Source organism: Sminthopsis crassicaudata, chromosome 1, assembly GCF_048593235.1.
Source record: "Sminthopsis crassicaudata isolate SCR6 chromosome 1, ASM4859323v1, whole genome shotgun sequence".
Lineage (NCBI taxonomy): Eukaryota > Metazoa > Chordata > Mammalia > Dasyuromorphia > Dasyuridae > Sminthopsis > Sminthopsis crassicaudata.
The window spans coordinates 148,149,287-148,171,383 of record NC_133617.1 but is presented as its reverse complement, the minus strand read 5'-3'; the positions used below and the strand labels follow the sequence as shown (position 1 = coordinate 148,171,383).

The 22,097-nt window shown below is 35.4% G+C and overlaps 1 protein-coding gene across 8 annotated transcripts in view; it reads left to right on the top strand.

The window, feature by feature from the left end:
* Positions 1-22,097, top strand: part of ESRP1 (epithelial splicing regulatory protein 1) — a 98,094-nt gene that overhangs the window by 25,208 nt on the left and 50,789 nt on the right. For all 8 annotated transcript variants that reach the window (XR_012482504.1, XM_074269378.1, XM_074269419.1 and 5 more), the window contains 6 exons: positions 352-450; positions 598-652; positions 10,364-10,474; positions 10,606-10,738; positions 10,849-10,891; positions 13,944-14,245. Coding sequence is in view for 7 of the 8 variants with exons in the window: in XM_074269378.1 (XP_074125479.1) it covers positions 352-450; positions 598-652; positions 10,364-10,474; positions 10,606-10,738; positions 10,849-10,891; positions 13,944-14,245 (743 nt within the window). In the remaining variant the exon portion in view is untranslated. The remainder of the gene's footprint in view (positions 1-351; positions 451-597; positions 653-10,363; positions 10,475-10,605; positions 10,739-10,848; positions 10,892-13,943; positions 14,246-22,097) is intronic.

Below are 22,097 nucleotides of genomic sequence, written 5' to 3'. Positions count from 1 at the left end.
ATCATTTGACTATATTTGTCTCAGTTTCCTCATCTGTAAAATGAACTGGAGAAGGAATGGCAAACCACTTCAATATTTTTGCCAAGAAAACCCCAAATGAGATTATTAAGAGTCAGACATGACTAAAATAACTGAATCACAAACAACAATTGCCTAATGAAACTAGCCAAACTAGGCTTTCCAGAGGGAGCTGCTTGGCCTCCAGTACTTTCTACCTAGCCTCTTGCTTAATATTCTGTAGTTAGAAACTAAATATAAAACTAACAGTGATTAAGGAATTACGGAATTTTACTTTAAATTAAAAAAAAAAAAAAAGAAAAGAAAAAGTATTACCTTAACTCTAATTCACAGGTTTGCATCTTGAGAAGGGTGTTTCAATATCCCGATATGGAGCTTCTGAAGTTGAAGATATGGGGAATGTTATTCTGACAATGATTTCAGAACCATACAGTAAGCACAACTTTGGAAACAATGGATATCCAGAAAATGACTCCTCCTAGTTCCCCCTTCTCCACTTCTTTTCCCTACTTGTGCCCCTTGTCTTCTGTCTCACTTGTTCTAGTTAAAAACCATAATATGTGTTTACTTCTTTTGTAGATCACAGGTTTTCAGATCCAGAGAGAGTGAACTACAAATTTGAAAGTGGAACTTGGTAAGTCACCAAGTAATGCTGTTCTCAGTTTTTTTGTCATGAATCTCCTCACCTTCCCTTGTTTCTTCCTCCCTCTATTCCTCCTTTTCTCTCTTTTCCCCCCTCCTTTCTCCCTTCCTTACTCTCTCCCTTCTTTCCTTTTTTCCTTCTTCCTTGCCTTCCTCTCTTCCTTCTTCCCTTCCTCCTTTCTTGTCTTTCTCCTTTCTTTCCTACCAATAAACATATTGTTCCTACCACCACATATTCCTCAAGACTTTGTAGTGACAACTGAATTCAGTTGTCACTTCTTAACTGCCTGCTGATGTTTAGAGCATATGGATGCTCCATTCAGTGCTAGAAAAGATTCAGAATCTAAATGATAGTACCTGTCCTCATGAAGCTTATCATCTAGTAGGAGAAGACATACATACACATAGCCAATATTACATAACAGCTTTGCTATTACCATTTAGTATAAAAGAAACTATTTAGAGGTCCTTATTGGTAGAGCATCAGGGAACAATCATTTCATGGAGAAGTTTTTTTTTTGATTTGGACTTGCATTGTGTTTGTTCCTGCTCTATACTATGAATATTGAAGGCATGAAATTACTTTGCTATATCCCCTGATGTCTTGTTTTAAAGTACTTGTAAATAGCAAAATGAGAGAATGTTTTATATTCTTATAAAAAAATGACAGGTTCTTTAGAATGTCTAATGACTTTTGTCTTCCGTGACACGATGGTGGTATTAGAATTATACTGTTGATTTATATGTAACCAGTTCTTGAAAGTCTACAAGTCACTTTACATATATGTAATCTCATTGGATAAGTGCTCATTTTTTCTCCTAGCACTTTCCCAGTTTACATAGTACTTTCCTTATATCAATGTTGGAGTTATGTATAAGAAACTGTGACTTACATAAGCAGTGTGCCTAAGTTCTGTTTAGGTTTTGGTATTTAGCCATGAGAAAGAATAGCACTGATAAGGTAAGGTAGGAATCTTCTTGTGGTTCATGCTGGTAGACTATATCTCCAATATTTTATTCAGTTCTGAAAGTGTAACTTTAATAGAAGATGTATGAACAACTGGAGACCATCTGGGGAAGATATTCAAGGTGTGGACCAGAAGTCATTTATTGGGGGTTGGAGGGAAGGATACTAGGAATAATGATCCTATAAGAGAGAAGACCTAAGGGGAAACATAATGCATAACTTCAAATATTTGGAAAGCTCATATGGAAGATGGATTAAATTTCAATTAAACAAGAATTTATTAAATTAATTAAATTATTTATTTATATTTATTATATATAAATATAATTTACATTTATAAAAATAAATTAAAATCATGTAAAACATGATGAACTGGTGATAACAAAGTTGAAAGATAGCAACTGTTTTTCAAGTACCTTATAGTTTCATACAGGTTTGGCAGGGGTAGTTGGAGAATGGCTAGACTATAATATAGATGAACAAATATTTTTGTTGTTTAGTTCAGTTTTTAATTGGGGGGGGTTGGCAGAGATACTGGAGAGATGTGCCATTTCCTTCTCCAGCTCCTTTTACAGATGAGGAAATGGGGGCATTCAGGGTTAAGTGACTTACTCAGGGTCACACAGCTAGTAAGCTTCTGAGGCCAGATTTGCTCTCAAGAAGCTAAGTTCCTGAGCTCAGACCTAGCACTCTATCCACTTTGGCAGTTAATTGCCTTGTACATAAATATAATATAGAGTTTAAATGTGTTATATGTAGATAAAGCAATATAAACTATAAGAATATATAATATATAATCAGAATATTTAGAAGTGAAAATACTTGTTATGATTAGAATATAGAATATACCTTGAAGGCAGGGATTGTTTTTGTTTTTGTTTGTGTCCTTAGCACTTATCAGAGTGCTTGGCATATTGTGATTAACAAATTATTGAATTGGAGAGGAGAAGATCAGAGGAAGTGGAACCTAATCAGTAGAGAATATGTTGTGGCAGTGGATTTCAGGCAGTAGGAATGTTATGCTCAAATGCATAGAGGTAACCAGGGTGAAGGATGAGATCAGAGAACAATTAGTCCTATTCAATTGGAACTTAAAGTGCATTTGAAGGAGTGTTGTGAAATAAGAACTGATAAGTTGGAGCTTGTTTGTAGAAGATCTTAAATGTCAGTTGAAAGAAAAGTAATCACTCAGAGTTTTTGAGTAGACAAATGATAAGCAAGACATGTAAGGAAGATGAATTTGATGATTAGGAAAAGGGAGAAATCAGAGGTTTGGAAATCAGTTTAAAAGTTATAGAATAGTCAGGGCAAAAAAAATTTTTTTTTATTCATTTTTCCAATTTATCCCCTCCTTCCCTCCACTCCCTCCTCCCGATGGCAGGTAATCCCATACATTTTACATGTGTTACAATATAACCTAGATACAATATATGTGTGTAAATCCCATTTTCTTGTTGCACATTAATTATTAGCTTCCAAAGGTATAAGTAACCTGGGTAGATAGACAGCAGTGCTAACAATTTACATTCACTTCCCAGTGTTCCTTCTCTGGGTGTAGTTATTTCTGTCCATCATTGATCAACTAGAAGTGAGATGGATCTTCTTTATGGTGAAGATTTCCACTTCCATCAGAATACATCCTCATACAGTATTGTTGTTGAAGTGTATAGTGATCTTCTGGTTCTGCTCATTTCACTCAGCAACAGTTGATTTAAGTCTCTCCAAGCCTCTCTGTATTCCTCCTGCTGGTCATTTCTTTTTTTTTTTTTTAAATTCATTTTTCCAAATTATCCCCTCCCTCCCTCCACTCCCTCCCCCCGATGGCAGGTAATCCCATACATTTTACATGTGTTACAATATAACCTAGATACAATATATGTGTGTAAATACCATTTTCTTGTTGCACATTAATTATTAGCTTCCGAAGATATAAGTAACCTGGGTAGATAGACAGTAGTGCTAACAATTTACATTCACTTCCCAGTGTTCCTTCTCTGGGTATAGTTATTTCTGTCCATAATTGATCAACTGGAAGTGAGTTGGATATTCTTTATGTTGAAGATTTCCACTTCCATCAGAATACATCCTCATACAGTATTCTTGTTGAAGTGTATTGTGATCTTCTGGTTCTGCTCATTTCACTCAGCAACAGTTGATTTAAGTCTCTCCAGGCCTCTCTGTATTCCTCCTGCTGGTCATTTCTTACAGAGCAATAATATTCCATAACCTCCATATACCATAATTTGCCCAACCATTCTCCAATTGATGGACATCCATTCATCTTCCAGTTTTTAGCTACAACTAAAAGAGCTGCCACAAACATTTTGGCACATACAGGTCCCTTTCCACTCTTTAGTATTTCTTTGGGATATAATCCCAATAACAGCAATGCTGGGTCAAAGGGTATACACAGTTTGACAACTTTTTGGGCATAGTTCCAAATTGCTCTCCAGAATGGCTGGATTCTTTCACAACTCCACCAACAATGTATCAGTGTCCCAGTTTTCCCACATCCCCTCCAACATTCATAATTATTTGTTCCTGTCATCTTAGCCAATCAGTCAGGGCAAAAATTAATAAGGAGATGGTTAAATGGAGTAGGAGGGGAGAAATAGGAAAAGATATGAAAGAGATTGTAAAAGTAAAACTGGCAAGTGGTTGGCCTTGGAAAAAGAAATAGGGGAGTGAGCTAAAGATGTTTCTAACTTCCTTGCTATGACAGTGGATAGAACTATGGTAGAAATATAGAGAGAAGTAGAGTCCAGCTTCAAGGTATCCAGAAAGGCAATAAACTACCATGGCAATTTTTGCAGTTTCTCAGTCATTGAAGATATGAACATGGAGTTGAATGACTTTGGTATTATAATCAAGATTCATCTTTGAGGAGAATGTATACTATCTGTGAGGTCTGATCTCTTCTAAATTTCTTGGTGAAAATGTCGAGATTATTCTTCTCTTGTATGAACTTTCCCTGGTCACTCATTCCTGAATGAAAAAGTAAGGGATAGAAAACCACTAAGTACTAAAACTGGATTTTAATAACAGCAAGATCTGAAACCTTAAGGACTCACAGTCAGCATTATTTAGTGCTTCATAAAGGAGATAACTTAAAAATTATAATATCTCTGCTTGGTATTTAAAGCCCGCTACATCTCTTTTCTAGTCTTATTTAATATTTTCCCTCTTTATTCAATCTCCATAAATCAAATAGCCTGTCGGCTATTCCTCTTGCACATCATGCCATCTTCTTCCTCTGTGCTTTTGTATAAGTGACTTCCCTTCTTCCCCCTGTGTCTGGCTGGATTTCTCACCTCCTCTTTATAGAATCCATATCTTCTCTACCATCACCACTAAGTTTTCATCTCCTATCTGAAGCTTTCCCTAGTGTACCTATCCCTCTAGCTGCCATATACATTTCCTTCCTTAAGTAACTTTATATCACTTTAAAAATATTTAATGTTATTTTTCTCAGTATATGTTAAATCCTACCAGTGGGTGTGAGTTCTTTAGGAGTAGGAGGGACTGTTCATTTTTATCTTTGTGTGCCAAGTGCCTAGAACAGCATTATGCTTAATAAATAGTCATTAAACTGAAAGTGAAGTGGTATTTCCTATCTTAAGTGTATTCAAAGCACTGGTAGGGATATTTGATTAGTAAATCAGAAATGAACCAAAGAAGAACAAAATGCATGAGGTCGTAAAGGTACTTGAGTGATTAGAAACTTTTAGAATTGTCTTTCTGTTTTGTTCCTAAAAGCATTCTAAACAAATACATTCCTATATCTTTGCAATTAAATTATGTCCATTGGTGATCTTTTGGGACAATGTCTCAGGACTTGGGAGAATTGTAAGTGTGTGAGGAATAAAACATGCAAAATTATTAAAATATAATGAACAATTTCCTGATCATTCATTATAGGAAAACAAGGAGTTCCATATTCCCTTTATACTTGGGAGGAGAAACATTTAGGTGTGTGCTTCAGTCTGGGTGCTGAACATCAATTTCTGAGGGTGTTTTTTTACTTTCTTTTTTTAATAGAATTTTTTTCCAGTCACATATTAAAACAATGTTTAACATTCTTTTTTTAAAAAATAAGATTTTGAGTACCAAATTTTTCTCCCTCCTACCTTTTTTCTCTTCCCTAAGTCAGAAGCATTTGATACAGGTTGTGAACGTGCATTCATGGAAAATAAATTTTCATACTAGTCATGTTGTAAAAGAAGAGAGAAAATAAAAAGGGAAACTTTGAAAAAAAATAAAGTGAAAACAGTATGCTTCAATCTGCATTCAGACTCTATCAGATCTTTCTCTGTTAATTTTTCTATCATGAGTCTTTTGGCGTTGCCTTGGTTCATTGCTGAGGAAAGCTAAGTCATTCATAGTTGATCATTGCTTAGTGTTATTTAAAAATTTTTTGTTTTATTTTTAATTTATGGAATTAAAACAAGCATTTTCATAATACTATATAATAACAAAAAAGGCTTGCACATGAAACTAAAAAGATACTATGTACAACTTTCTAAAATTTTCCTGACTTTAGGTGAGCCTTGGGGAAGTAAGAGGCAGAGATAAGGGGGCAGAACATTCCAGGCAAGGAGAGTTACCAGTGCAAATTCCCAGAGATGGGAGATGGTATCATGTACTCAAGAAACAATAAGCTGGGCAGTGTAGCTGGAGCATACAGTATATAGAGGGAATAAAAGTATAAGAAGGTTGAAAACGTTAGGAGGCAGGTTATGAAGAGCTAAACAGAACTTGGTATTTGATCTTGCAAAAGATCAAATAGACAGTCACTAGAGTTTATTGGTATTGGCAGAGTCATACATAGTTAGAAAAATCACCTTGGCAATCAAATAGAGGATAAAAAGAGAATAGGGAGAGATGTAAGGCAAGGGCATCAACCAGGAAGCTATTGAAGTCATCTAGTGAGTAATGATGAGGACCTCAATTAGAGTAGTGACTCTATAATTAGAAATATGGGGATCTACACAAAAGATATAAAAGGAAAAATTGGTAATGAATTAGATATATAGGCAAATGAAAGATAGAAAAAAATCATAATAATTGAGGTTGTAGGTTTTAGTAACTGGGTGATGGTGCTCTCAACTGTAATAAGTGAGAAGTTTGGAAGAGGAAGGTGTTTGAGGAGAAACAGAATGAATTCTGTTTTGGACATGTTCGATTTGTGATGTCTGCATGACATCAAATTTAAAATAGCCAAGTCCCAAGCAGGTACTTAACTTGGATAGAAGAGGATGAAGATATCTGACTATAGCTCAGTGGAGAAGCTAGGTTTGGATATATAGATCCAGGAGTCTGCATAGAAATGGTCCCCAAAAGAGAGAGTGTAGAGCAAAAACTGAAAGCGTCCCAAGATAGAAACTTAGGAAGTAACCATTCTCCAATTGATAAATGGTCAAAGGATATGAACAGACAATTCTCAGAGGAAGAAATTGAAACTATATCCACTCACATGAAAGAGTGTTCCAAATCACTATTGATCAGAGAAATGCAAATTAAGACAACTCTGAGATACCACTACACACCTGGCAGATTGGCTAAGATGACAGGAACAAATAATGATGAATGTTGGAGGGGATGTGGGGAAACTGGGACACTGATGCATTGTTGGTGGAGTTGTGAAAGAATCCAGCCATTCTGGAGAGCAATCTGGAACTATGCCCAAAAAGTTATCAAACTGTGCATACCCTTTGATCCAGCAGTGCTACTACTGGGCTTATATCCCAAAGAAATACTAAAGAGCGGAAAGAGACATATATGTGCCAAACTGTTTGTGGCAGCTCTTTTTGTAATAGCTAGAAACTGGAAGATGAATGGATGTCCATCAGTTGGAGAATGGTTGGGTAAATTATGGTATATGAAGGTTATGGAATATTATTGCTCTGTAAGAAATGACCAGCAGGAGGAATACAGAGAGGCCTGGAGAGACTTAAATCAACTGATGCTGAGTGAAATGAGCAGAACCAGAAGATCACTGTACACTTCAACAACAATACTGTATGAGGATGTATTCTGATGGAAGTGGAAATCTTCAACATAAAGAAAAACCAACTCACTTTCAGTTGATCAATGATGGACAGAGGTAGCTACACCCAGAGAAGAAACACTGGGAAGTGAATGTAAATTGTTAGCACTAATATCTGTCTGCCCAGGTTACATGTACCTTCGGATTCTAATGTTTATTGTGCAACAAGAAAATGGTATTTACACACATATATTGTATCTAGGTTATATTGTAACACATGTAAAATGTATGGGATTGCCTGTCATCAGGGGGAGGGAATAGAGGGAGGAGGGGATAATTTGGAAAAATGAATACAAGGGATAATATTATAAAAATATATATATATAATAAAAAATTATTAATTAAAAAAAAAAAAGAAACTTAGGAAGTACCCAAAGTTAGTTGGCATGATATTTTGTACACGTGGATCCTTTTCTCTTTTTTTTATGATTTATTTTGGATACAGACTTAGTAGAAACACTGCTGGATCAAAGGATATGCACAGTTTGATAACCCTTTGGCATAGTTCCAGAATGGTTTGAATTGGTTCACAACCCCACCAATAATGTATTAGTGTCCCAGTTTTCCCACATCTCCTCCAATATTTATCATTATCTTTTCCTGTCATTATAGCCAATCTGAGAGATATGAAGTGGTACCCCAGATTTGTCTTAATATGCATTTCTCTAAACAGTAGTGCTTTAGAGCATTTTTTCATATCACTAGAAATGATTTTAATTTCTTTGATGAAAACTGTTCATATCCTTTGACTGTTTATCAATTGGGGAAATCTTAGATGTAAAATTCCCCCCCTCCCCAGTTTTTTGCTTCCCTTCTAATTTTGGCCGCATTGGTTTTGTTTGTGCAAAACCTTTTAAATTTAATATAATCAAAATTATCCATTTTGCATTTTATAATGTTCTCTAGTTCTTCTTTGATCATAAATTCTTTCATGAGAAGAGAATATTTGTAACAACTAGAATGGGATAGTGAATGGAATAGGGAAGGACAGAATAATTATCTTACTACACTGAGGGATTCACTGGCATTAGACAATATATATTTGGAGTAGGTCCAAAGTATGGCTTTGTGATTTGATCCAGCTCCATTCAGAAGGTGAATAGGAAGAAAGGAAGTAGATACAGGAAATCATCAATGATTGGAACTTAGAGAGGTATGATCAATGATAGTTCAAGAGGGCAAGAAATAGCACAAGCATTAAGGAGAGTATGGACTTGAATTTGTTCACCAAGGGGTCATTAGGGAAGGAAACAGAATATAGGGGTAATGGCCTAGGATGAAGGGGAGAATGGAGATCATGGTAAGGATGAAAAATAAAGTATTAACAAAGATGGAACAATTAAAAGATTATCATCAGAAAAGGGAATTTCAGAGTTGTTGAACAAGGAAGAGAAACGTTTATGGATAATGACAAGATCAAGAGTATGGCTATATCTATATGTAGTTGAGATGTGATGAAAATCATGTGAATTGTGAATTGAGTAGATTGAAGAACTGAGAAACTCTAAAGAATTTGTGGAGATATCAGTATCTCTGCTGAAGTTCCCTAGTACAACAACAAGAGATAAGGAAATTATGATCCAGGGACTGAACTTACTGAGGAAGACATGGATTGTGTGATAAATTTTGATAATATGAATCTCAAAAGAAGAGAGGTTACTTTAATTAAAAAGTGGTTGCAGTTGGCATTAGAAAGAATAGTCAGATTCCCCCCAATTCAAGTGAAGAGATCTTATAGAAACTGTAACCGTTATAGGAAAAGGTGGTTGGAGAAAAAAACATTATGGGGAGCTACCATCTCAAAGATAGACATAATGAAAAGGAAACAAATTAACGATGAAGGGAAGTTGCTTTGTTATTTAGCAAGCATTCCAGAAGACCACAGTGAAGAGGATAGGCAGATGTTGAGTCCCCTGTGGTAAGGATATGATGGAGAATAGGGAAGAGAATTTGTACATTAGTAGCTTGGAGTTTGGAATCATTTGGATAGGGTTTATACGTAAGGGGATGGGAAAAGAATTGAAAAAGTCCTATCCACAGAAAGTAGCCCTAAGCTGCATATGATCCTGGCATAAGGCCCCACAAAGGTGAGAAGTGGGCAACAATCCCAAAAGGCTGATTCAGAGAGAAAGAGAGTCTTTTCCACACCTGGCATGCCCTAGTTTTGGATCTGTAGCCCTCAGGGTTTCAAAGTAGGACTACATTTAAAAGCTGTCCTGTACGCTGACAAGGACTGGAAAATATATTTGAAGTGTGATAATCCACTTCTGAAAGTACCCTAGCCTAGCACTGGAAGAAAATTATTTAAATTATCTCTGCATGGCAAATCCTCCCAGTTTAATGTAATCCCCTTGAGGGTAGGTATAATGCCAGGAAGAAAATTTCACTCAAAGACAGTTGAAATGAGGGAACTTGCTATTTTAGAAATGTGCAGACAGCTCTTGTGATCTACAGAGGCGAAGAGAACATTGAGCCCTGTGTCTTTTATTGGGTATGTCATGTAATGTTATTATCTCCTGAAATCTGAACCAAAAATAACTAATACATTGAAGCACAAATACCAAAAATTTGATGAAAGGGAGTTTCTGAAATTTTTCTGTGTATATTAAAGTATCCAGGGAAGATGATGGGGAAGATGCAAGGCACTGATGGATTTTGGAGGTGTCTACATATCCTTCTTTGTTCCACAGCAGCAAGATGGAACTGGTGGATGATAACACCATAGTTAGGGCCAGAGGCTTGCCATGGCAGTCATCAGACCAAGATATTGCAAGATTTTTCAAAGGCCTTAACATTGCCAAGTAAGTTTTCTGTAATTGTTCTTGATTTTTAAATGACTCCAACAGGTTGTAATGAATCTCTGATCACCTTTTTTTTTTTTTTTTCATTCTCCCATTTAATTCTTTCTCTTTTCTTTTTTTAATCCTTGCAGAGGAGGTGCTGCACTTTGTCTGAATGCCCAGGGTCGAAGGAATGGAGAAGCATTGGTCAGGTTTGTGAGTGAAGAACACAGAGATCTTGCACTGCAGAGGCACAAACATCACATGGGGAATAGGTACATTGAGGTATGCCTCAGCAGTGAAGTCCCTCCAGAGCCATCTTGCATAGTAGCTGAGTGGCTATATGATGGTGCATCCAAAAAAATTTGACTATAATTTCTTTATCTTCGTTTTAGGTTTACAAAGCAACAGGTGAAGATTTCCTTAAAATTGCTGGTGGTAAGCCACTGTTTTATGATCTTGTTATAGTGGTAACAAAGACATTCCATATAGCTGAAATTCCTCTCTTGATGTAATTTTAGATTTCATGAAGATTAGGGAATGCTATTTTTTGAAAATGTAGTTCTTTCAGAACTAAGACTCACAAATGCTATGAATAATTCTCCCACATTTAATTGTTTTGTTGTATTCATATTACCTTTTAATTCTAAACAAGAAGCTGCTGGTGACATAATGTTGAGTCCTAGGCCTGGAGCCAAGGAGACCTGAGTTCAAATTTAGCCTCAGATACTTAGTAATTTGACACCTGTTTGTAACATGCCCTCCTGGAAGTTACAATTACTAGTCTGTCCTAGGTCCAACAGAGTACCTTTGACCACTGACCTTTGCAGTGTCAACTCTACCCGGCTCACCTCCTCTGAGGCCTTCAAAGGTCTCTGGCCACAATCTCTTGAATCTATAGTTTAATAACCAGTTGCACGTTCAAGAACAGCCATGTGTATGACCTACTCACATAATGCCCTGACTTGTCAGCTCCCTAGTGAACACCTGGTCTGAAGACCCACATGTTTTCTACCAAACTCCTTACCTTTCGGCTATCCATCAACTTGGCTTGACTTGGATGCCCCAGGTTAGGGAGCCAAGTTAAAGAGCGCCAGGTTAAAGAGAGCGACTGCTGTTTCCAGTGGGCTTATAAAGAGCCTGTGAGGTCACACACACGGCCAACCAGCGAGAGAACCGTCACCCATTATGAAGCTATCTCAATATGGACAGGATCCCACCCACAGGGCAGTCCTATATCCACAGAGATTACTTCTGGGCCACTCAAATCGCCTGTTGCACTGTGGCGCTACCCATTTAAAGGGCCCTTACAATTCCCTTCTCTTGTTTTGTGGGAACTGCATCCTTACACCTGTTTTCTCCAGTTTCTTGATTGTAAAATGATGATATTCCCATCTTCCTCTCTGGGTTATTGTGAGGATCAAATGAAATAATATTTGTTTAAAAAAAACCCAGCATAATGCTTGGCATATAGATGCTATATGAAGTTTTATCTTCTATTAAACAAGATAGAGAATTTGGAGAAAAGGAAAGAAATCACTGGTACTAAGGATTATAAACAAATACTTATGAGGAAGTGAACATATTGAAGCACTATGAAAAGTCAGCATGAATGGAAAGAAATGAGCATTTATTAAGTGCTTATTATGTATCAGGTACTAAGTATTTACAAATATTACTTCAATTGATCTTCATGATAACCCTGCAAGGTAGAAACTATCATTATGCCTATTTTGCATTAGAGGAAATTGAGGTAGGTACCGGCTAGATTTGAATTCAGATTTTGCTGATTTCAGGTCCAGGGTTCAATCTACTGTGCCATCTGGTACCTCTAAAGTAGGTGGTGTAATTATTACTACAAAATTCACCTAATCTTTTTTTTCTGTTTGTTTTATTTTGCTCATTTTGAATCAAAAAGTGATCCTCAGCCTACAGAAAGAGCAGTTGCCAACTCTTTAGTCTTGTGATTTTTGAGACAAGAGAATAAAGTACAGCCTTCTGATCAAATAGAATTAAACATTTACCTACAAGTCTTCACTTATAAAGGTTAAAACAAAACCTTAGAGCTAGGCAAGTGATCATCAGATCATAAATCCAAAGTTGAAAAGGAAAACCAAATGAAAAATGAGAGATCATACAACAACATAACAATCTGTAATTGTTCTAATCTACTAGTATCAATCCTTAATTTAAATGATCTAAAGTCACCGAATGAGAGCTAGAACAGTGATGGATGAAATGAAATATATTCTTTCCACTATTTCCTTAGTGAGAAAGAAATATATACTAAAAGGTATAGAAAAAGTATCACCCTACTCTCTTGTTGGTAATCTAGTTTTAAAAGCTTAAAAGGACTGTGATGTCTCTATTCTTCCAAGATTTATTGCTTTTATTTTTTAGAGTGCTAAGAAATTTGGAGAATTGAATCTAATATACTTCCATATTGAGTTGGCATAGAGTATGAGGGCAAAGACTTTGAGACATATCTAAAAGGTTTCTGCTATGTTTTAGATACCTTGGGGAGATGTCTTACAACTGTTGGGTTTCAAAGGAATATCCTTAAATACTTTAATCATAGTTTATTCAGACAGTTTGCTGTGGGCTAGAGTTGGGTTCCCCTATAATAATTTTATGTATTATAAAAGAAAAATATTTCCATAATTTCCCACAAAAGGAGGATAGGATGGGACTAGGATTTATGTTTTTCAATATTAATGAGATATGGGACCATAATCTTATTTTATGTATCTGTAGACCCCCAGATTCTATAAACTTCACTCTTTAAGTATATGGCAAAATAGCCTATTATCATTTTAATACCTCTAGTACTTACTGAAACTTTCTGGTATGATGTGTTGTTCTAGAAGGATCTGTTCTTGGGAAAATGACCTTAGTTCCTTAGGTCTTTAGTCATTCTCTCTTTAGAATGAGGAGATTGCAGTAAATAACTTTTGAGGGTCTTTGCAGCTCTTTGATACATGAATTGACTTGAATGTCAAGGATGGACAGTTAGGAAGAGTTGTTTCTAGCAGGTGTTTTTCTCAAAGAGTTGAGGCAAATGGAAAGTGACTGATTCCAGCAGGTTTTCCTGAAGACCATATTCCTCAATTGGTGGGTTTATACTGGTGGTGAATAAAGAAACTTTGGGAGAAAGAATGAGAGAGGGTTTTTTAAAGAGGAAGCAGAAAGTTAAAATCCTAGGACAGGTGGCCGGCTGAGTACGTTTATGCGGCCCGCCGGGTTATGGCAAATGGGCTGAGGGACAGAGACAGTGTGAGTTTTTGTTTTTACTATAGTCCGGCCCTCCCACAGTCTGAGGGACAGTGAACTGGCGCCCTGTTTAAAAAGTTTGAGGACCACTATCCTAGGATATTGTCTGAAGAAGATTCAGCAAAAAATTTGGAAATAACTTTGGATTTCAGGTGTTTGAAATTTTTCTTCAGTTTTGTGAATTTTTTTCTTTTTTCTTCTCTGTGCATTGGTTCTCTAGGTACTTCCAATGAAGTAGCCCAGTTCTTGTCCAAAGAGAATCAGGTCATTGTTCGCATGCGAGGACTTCCTTTCACTGCAACAGCAGAAGAAGTATTGGCTTTCTTTGGACAGCATTGCCCTATCACAGGGGGAAAGGAAGGCATCCTATTTGTCACATATCCTGATGGTAGGCCAACTGGGGATGCTTTTGTCCTATTTGCTTGTGAGGAATATGCACAGAATGCACTGAGGAAACACAAAGACTTGCTGGGTAAAAGATACATCGAACTCTTCAGAAGCACCGCAGCTGAAGTTCAGCAAGTGAGTGAAAAAACTATTACTTACTTTAATACTTCTTGAAATGTAATGTAAGAGTTGGTCATTCTCCCAAAGTCCATTGAAACCCAAAGGATAAATCTAGTTGTAAAACCTAAGCCTTTTCATTTAGAGAATTATAGAACTTATTTAAATATATAATAGTATTTTATCTGAGGAAGGCATTGTGCTAGGCTCTAGGCATCCAGAATTTTTTTTTTTTAATGACATTTTCTGCCATCAGGGAATTTACAATTGACTGAGGAGAAAGGACACATACACAATCAGTCTGCACAAAATGCATCTCCAAAGATTGGCTATTTGTATTCATTTTTTTTTAAGAATAAAATTTTAATATATTTTTTTTAATTTATGGAGTAAAACAAGTATTTCCATAACATAGTAGCAATAAAAAAGATAATTGTACATAAAACTGCACAACTTGATATTTTTTTGAAATATGTAACAAAATTATCATATAAATTTCTTTTTCTTCTACTTTAGCTCTCTCTCCCTCCTCCTTCCATTTTGTCCTAAAAAATGTCTACCATTAGATACAAATGGGTATATATTTAGAAAATTGTTTTATACATATTTGTACTTCTTTCCTCCTTCCTTCCACTTTGCCCTAGAAATAGCTACTATTATATACAAATATGTGTGTGCGTGTATGTGTATAAAATTGTTTTATACATATATTTATCAGTTCTGTCTCTGGATGCAGATAATACCTTTCTTATGTCATTTATAGTTCATTTAAGTACTTATAATAATCAAAATAACTTACTTGCTTAAAGTCATTTTTTTCTCTTTTCATTCTCTTCCCCCCCCCACTTAATAGTACTTTAATTTTTCCACTTACATGTAAAACTAGTTTTCAGTATTCACTTTTGTAAGATATTGAGTTCCAAACTTTTTCTTCCTTCTTTCCTTCCCTCCTTTCTCCCCAAGACAGCAAGCATTCTGACAAGAGATCATCCATGTACAATCACTTATAATTTTCACATTTGTCATGTTATAGAAGAAAAATCAAAGTGAAAACCACAAAGGGGGGGGCTGTAAAAATGGTAAGCTTAAATCCTCATTCAGTCTCTGGATACAGATGGCATTTTCCATCCCAAATCTTTCAGAATTGTCTTAGATCATTGAATTGCTAAGAAGAGCTAAGTCTATTATAGTTGATCATCACACAATCTTGCTGTTATTCTGTATAGTGGTGTTCTGGTTCTGCTCATTTCATTCTGCATTCATGTAAACCTTTCCAAGCATTTCTGAAATCAGCCTGCTTATCATTTCTTATAGAACAATAATATTATTCTATTACATTCATATACCATAACTTATTCAGCCATTCTCCAATAGATGGGCATCCACTCAGTTTCCAGTTTCTAGCTACTACAAAGAGGGCTGCCACAAACATTTTTGTACATGTGGCTCCCTTTCCCTCCTTTAAGATCTCTTTGGGATATAAGCCCAGTAGAAACACTGCTGGGTCAAAGGGTATGCACAGTTTGATAACTTTTTGAGTATAGTTCCAAATTGCTCTCTAAAATAGTTGGATTCGTTCATAGTTCCACCAACAATGTATCAGTGTTCCAGTTTTCCCACATCCCCTCCAACATTCATCATTAGCTTTTCCTGTCATCTTAGCCATTCTGAGAGGTGTATAGTGGTATCTCAGAGTTGTCTTAATTTGCATTTCTCTGATCAATAGTGCTTTGGAGCACATTTTCATATGACTAGAAAGTTTAAATTTCTTTGAAAATTGTTTGTTCATATCCCTCAGAATCATTCATTAAACAATATTGCTGTTACTATATACAGTGTTTTCTTGGTTCTATTCATTTTGCTTTTCATCATTTCATTCCAGTCTTTCCATGTTTTTTTTAAGAATCAGTAAGCTCATTATTTCTTTTAATAGAGTTTCTTAAACTTTTTTTTACTTGTGACCATTATTCATTCAAAATTTTTTTACATGACCCCAGGTTTTTGGGTACATAAAATAGTTATACAAACCAAATATTTACTGATAATAAATCATAATTTTGCAACCACTGCTTTGGTACACGACTCCGTATGGGGTCTTAACCTACAGTTTAAGAAGCTTTGCATATAGGACAGTTGTATTCCATAATAATCAGTCACTCCTCAATTGCTGTGCATAACTTTCTTAAAGCTAGGTAGTTTAAAGCTGTCCTTTACAGCTTTATACCTTTATAGTTGTGATCCTCAACTGAAAATTTACCCAAGGTGATGGAAACCTTCTTTTGGGTCTTTTTAATAGTTTGTGAATCCTAGGAAAAATATTCAGACTAACCATCTGTCATCCCTTTCTCCTGTGTAAGTAGTCATGATGATTTATTTCTCAGTCTCCATCCTTCCCACTAAACTTGAGGTTTTGTGATCTAAATGTTGAGGCTAGATCCAGTGGTAAAGATTGCAGTTTTCATCTCTCGACAACAATATATTAAATGTGCTGGAATCCTGCTAGAACTTTTGATAGTACCTGAATATCATCTGAAAGCTAACTGGTGGTCATCTCTTGCACTTGCTTTGTGCTCAACCCACTTGGTCTTCTGGTCCTGTATCTCTTGGATAATATCTTTTATCTCACTATTACACAAGTCTTTGTTGATATGGCCCACCATATCATGTGAAATACTTAAGTGTTTACTATGTAGCATTGCTGGCTTTTTATCTTAATAAGAATACTTGAAACAATGTTAATTTTTCTTTATTTTTCAAAGTAATGCGTCCTTTAGAGCAGAGATTATGACTTTAATACATTTATTATTTTTAGTAAAGTGCACTGCTCATAAGAAAAAAATTTTGGAAGAAATCCCTTAATATAATTGCCTTAGCTTTGTACTACATAAAGATCTCTTTATATGTGATTTCTTCCTTTTTTTTTTTTTTTTTTTGTAATTTACCTGTGATGAGAGACTTTAGTAATTCACCATGATTTTTGTGGTTCTGACGACAGTAATGGAAAATTAGAAATGACTGCATGTTAGGAAATGGAAATCTTCAATTACAAATAAATCCTGGTGAAACAAAATTATTGGAAATGTTTATTCTAATATCTTAAATTGCAAACATTCCAGATTTCCCACCCATTACAAGAAGATAGATGACAGATGATTATTTAGACCATAAAGTGAATATATTTTAGATCTTTAGAAATTAAAAAGTTTGGCACCAATAGTGCTGGAGATTTGTTTATATGATAGGAGAGTACTAGACTTGGAATAGGAAAAATGGGCTAAAATCCTAGTTTGGGCATTTAGTACTTATGTTGGCTAACTCCCTTCTTTATTTTGATTTTCAGTTTGTTCAGCTATAAGATGAGAAATTTGGGCTAGATAATCTCTAAGAAAGGATAATGGCATAGAGACTAAAAATCTGGATTTTGAATAATGATGATCTGAATTTAAACCTCTTCTCAAATCTTAGTAAATATTAGTAAAATCTTTGTTGTTATTCAGTCGTGTCAGATTTATAGTGACTTCGTTTGGGGTTTTCTTGGAAAAGGTACTGGATTAGTTTGCCATTTCCCTTTTCAGCTCATTTTACAGATGAGGCAACTGAGGCAAACAGTTAAATAACTTCTTCAAGGTCACATAGTTAAAGCCAAATAAAAACTGGTCTCATTCCTCTATAATCATAGCAGTATTACTGGAAAGTTGCTGAGCCTTAGTGTAGAATTTTGACAAGCAATGACAATTCTAACATCAGAGAGCTTAACCAGACTATATATACTACATTTCTTCCCTTATGATAGATTACCTTTACTGGAAATTGCTGTCTATTATGCCCTTGCCTTGAGCTAAGGTTGAGAAGATATTGTAGGATCAATGTATCTAATTATTTAGCTGTCATTTTTATGTTATAATCAGATGTTGCTTACTAATTTCAGCTGGCTAATCATATAATTCTGGTTTCATTTATATAGTTGTTTTAAAAGAGCTCAATGTAGATTAGAAAGGAAAAAAAGGAAATATCTTCTTAGGAAATAAATATACACATTATGTCCCAGTTCAGTATGTCCTGTAACCTATGTTGGTGCTAGATTGAAATTGTGATTCTTATATTTAAGAAAAAGATAAGCATATTGCTTCTTCACATCAATGATTTGATCACAACCAAAAACTACCTAATAGATTATCCAATTATACACATGTAAAATATATGGGATTGCCTGTCATCAAGGGGAGGGAGTAGAGGGAGGGAGGGAGGGGATAATTTGGAAAAATGAATACAAGGGATAATGTTATAAAAAAAAATATTCATGCATATATAATGTCAAAAAAAATTTATAAATAAAATTAAAAAAAAAAAAGATTATCCAATTACAGGCAATTAAGTATTAGTTGAGTACGTTGGCAGCCTTGTGTGCTTTATGCTGTCTGAAACCATGATAATCAGCTAGTGTCTGAGTCTGCGTTTGAACTTGGGCATTCCAAACTATGCCCATAATTCTATCTACTGTGATACCAACTGTCTTTTTTTTTTTTTTTTTTTTTTTGCTGAGGCAATCGGGGTCAAGTGATCTACCCAGGATCACACAGTAAGGAAGGGTTAAGAGGGAGGTCAGATTTGAACTCAGATCCTCCTGACTTCAGGGCTGGTGCTCTATCTGCTGCCCCACCCAGCTGTCCCCACCCAACTGGGTTTTGACTTGCCCAGAGTCACATATCATATATCAGAAGTGAGGCAGGAAGAACAAAGTTCTTCCTGATCCCAAGACCTTTATACTGTTATCTCTCTTGATAGATAAATATATGATAACAAAAAGCTATTAATTCACTCTTCATACCTTCACATTTATCATTAAGTTATGGCAAAGAGTATGAATGAATATAATATGTGTAAAAGAATTGCACATGTTTTAACATATTTGATTGATTGCTTGTTGTTTAGGATAAGGAAGGAGGGAAAGGAGGAGAAAAACTTGGAATGCAAGGTTTTGCAAGGGTGTATATCGAAAACAATCTTTGCATGTATTTTTTTTTCCCCTAATGAATATTTTTTTATTATAGCATGGGTAGTTTTTTAGCATTGACAATTGCAAAATCTTTTGTTCCAATTTTTCCTCTCCTTCCCCCCACCCAGTCCCCCAGATGGCAGGTTGACCAATACATGTTAAATATTTTAAAGTACAAGTTAAATACTATATATATATATATATATATATATATATATATATATATCCAGTCCTTACAGTTATTTTGCTGTACAAAAAGAATCGGATTTTGAAATAGTGTACAATTAGCTTGTGAAGGAAATCAAAAATGCAGGCAAACAAAAATAGAGGGATTGGGAATTCTATGTAGTGGTTCATAGTCATCTCCCAGAATTCTTTCACTGAGTGTAGCTGGTTCAATTCATTACTACTCTATTGGAACTGATTTGGTTCATTTCATTGTTGAAGAGGGCTGTATCCACCAGAATTGATCATCATATAGTATTGTTGTTGAAGTATATAATGATCTCCTGGTCCTACTCATTTCACTCAGCATCAGTTCATGTAAGTCTCTCCAGGCCTTTCTGAAATCATCCTGCTGGTCATTTCTTACAGAACAATAATATTCCATAACATTAATATACCACATTCAGCCATTCTCCAATTGAGCGGCATCCACTCAGTTTCCAGTTTTTGGCTACTACAAAGAGGGCTTTTGCATGTATTTTGAAAATAAAAAGCTAATACTTAAAAACAATACCCTTGGTATACCACTTTGAAAATTTAAAATTAACTGGGCAAGTCACTTAACCCCAATTGCCTTAGAAAAAAAAAAAAGAAAGAAAAGAAAAGAAAATTTAAAGTTAATTAATCACACTAATTTTTTTTATATATAAAAAGACATACCTTTATATCTTTAGGTAGTTATACAGTATCAACCCAAATATTTTTTTTTAATTTATTTTTCCAAATTATCCCCTCCCTCCCTCCACTCCCTCCCCCTGATGAATCACACTAATTTTTAAAGAAAACATTAATAGTATTCATTCTTCAGAAAATAGCTTTATTTAATATGTTGATGAGCATATTATATTCATTCAGACTCTTTGCCAAAGCTTAATGATTTTCATAGAGTGAGAACTACTAGTATGGAATATAAGTTTACTGTTGTCATGAGTGACATATCTGCTTTGGAATTCTTCAATCCCTTATAGAAAACATAACAAAGATGGAATTGCTTATATGCATGGGCCCCCTTTTCATAGGAATCATATAAAATAGTTTTTGTGATGGGAGGTGGGCAGCAGTGGATACATTGCTAGGTCTAGAGTCATGAAGACCTGAATTAAAACTGATTTCAAACTATTATATATCTGTGTGATGCTGGGAAAGTCACTTAAATTCTGTTTGCCTCAGATTCTTAATCTGTAAAATAGGAATAATAGCAGCACCTGTTGAGAGGATCAAATAAGCTACTATTTGTCAATTGCTTAGCACAGTACTTAGCATATGTTGTTATATAAATCTTAGTTAAGGTTAGATAAATTTAAAGTACCCCGAGTAATAAAATGCCTAAGGGCTTTATATAAACTATTAAGTAAAGAGAGTCTGAATCCCAATTCACATTGAGTTTTAAATCCTAAGTTTTCTTTTGGATGATAGATGTTTGTAGCTAGCTCACTTAAAGTGCATAAAGTACACATAAACATATATTTACACATGCATCTATACACATGTATATGTAAACATACATATACATATGTATGAAATGCTAGGAACAGATCTCTATTTTAAAACTCCCTCTTTTAGTCACTATACAATCAATTCAAATACATTAGTATTTCAAAGTTGGATTGTTTTATGCAACTGAACAGATAGAAAATTTAAGAGTCCTGAGTCTTCTGTGGGCTAAAGAAACCTAAACATCTTTAAACATATTTTTGGCTGAAGCACAGTATGTTTTTCATGAAAGACTATTGTGTGTTGTTTTCTAGAGCCCCCAAGTTGAAGTGACAAAATGTATCATTGCTTTCTAAAGCCCCCACACTGGGGTGATTAAGATATAAGATATGCCTTCTTGGTGGAAAAGTGATGAGTTGGGACTCCCAGGATGGTGGAAAAATGGACCATTTATTTCAGTCTTTCCCCTTTTTATAATGTAACAAAAAGAACACTATGCACAAGAGACCACATAAACAACTTGCTATTGTACATAGTTTGCCACCTGGTATCATTCTTCCACCTGGTATCACTCTGCCTCAATTTCAACACAGGTTGTCACTGCCCCCTGCCTTCTCAGGAAGGCTGAGAGCTCTAAGGGGAGATGAAGAGGTGAACCAGACATTGTTAGTAGGTTCCCTCTGGGCTGAAGGGTCTTATACCTTACTCAGAGTTTCCCCACTGTCTGTGACCCTCTACAAAAGACAGCATTGGAAAAATAGAAGTAATTCTTCAAATTTCTCTGTGTTCAGGAGGCAACCTGACAGGTTGAGTGAGGATGGGGCAACATAGATGGGAGGTTCTTTGGCTCTTTTTTTCCAGTAAGTCAAATAAACACACTTATCTCTGTTGTACTCAGAATTTGAGGAATTAGAGACTGCTAGATTGACAAGACTCTACAAGTGATTAGCTCTGACTTGCCAGGGTTATCTTGACCTTCTGTGGTACGAAACATAGGGGAAAGAATTTAGTGGTTGCTATGATTATCTTAACCTTCTGGGGTATGAAACACAAGGAGAGGAATCTGAGTTGCCTTCCTAAGTTTAAAATAATTTTGTGTGGACAAGCAGATGTATTCTTTTAATTAAAAAAATAATAATACATGTAGCAATTTTGCACTGCGTTCCTACCAGAGTCATCCTATATTACCCACTGCATTCTCAAGTGTCTTCATCA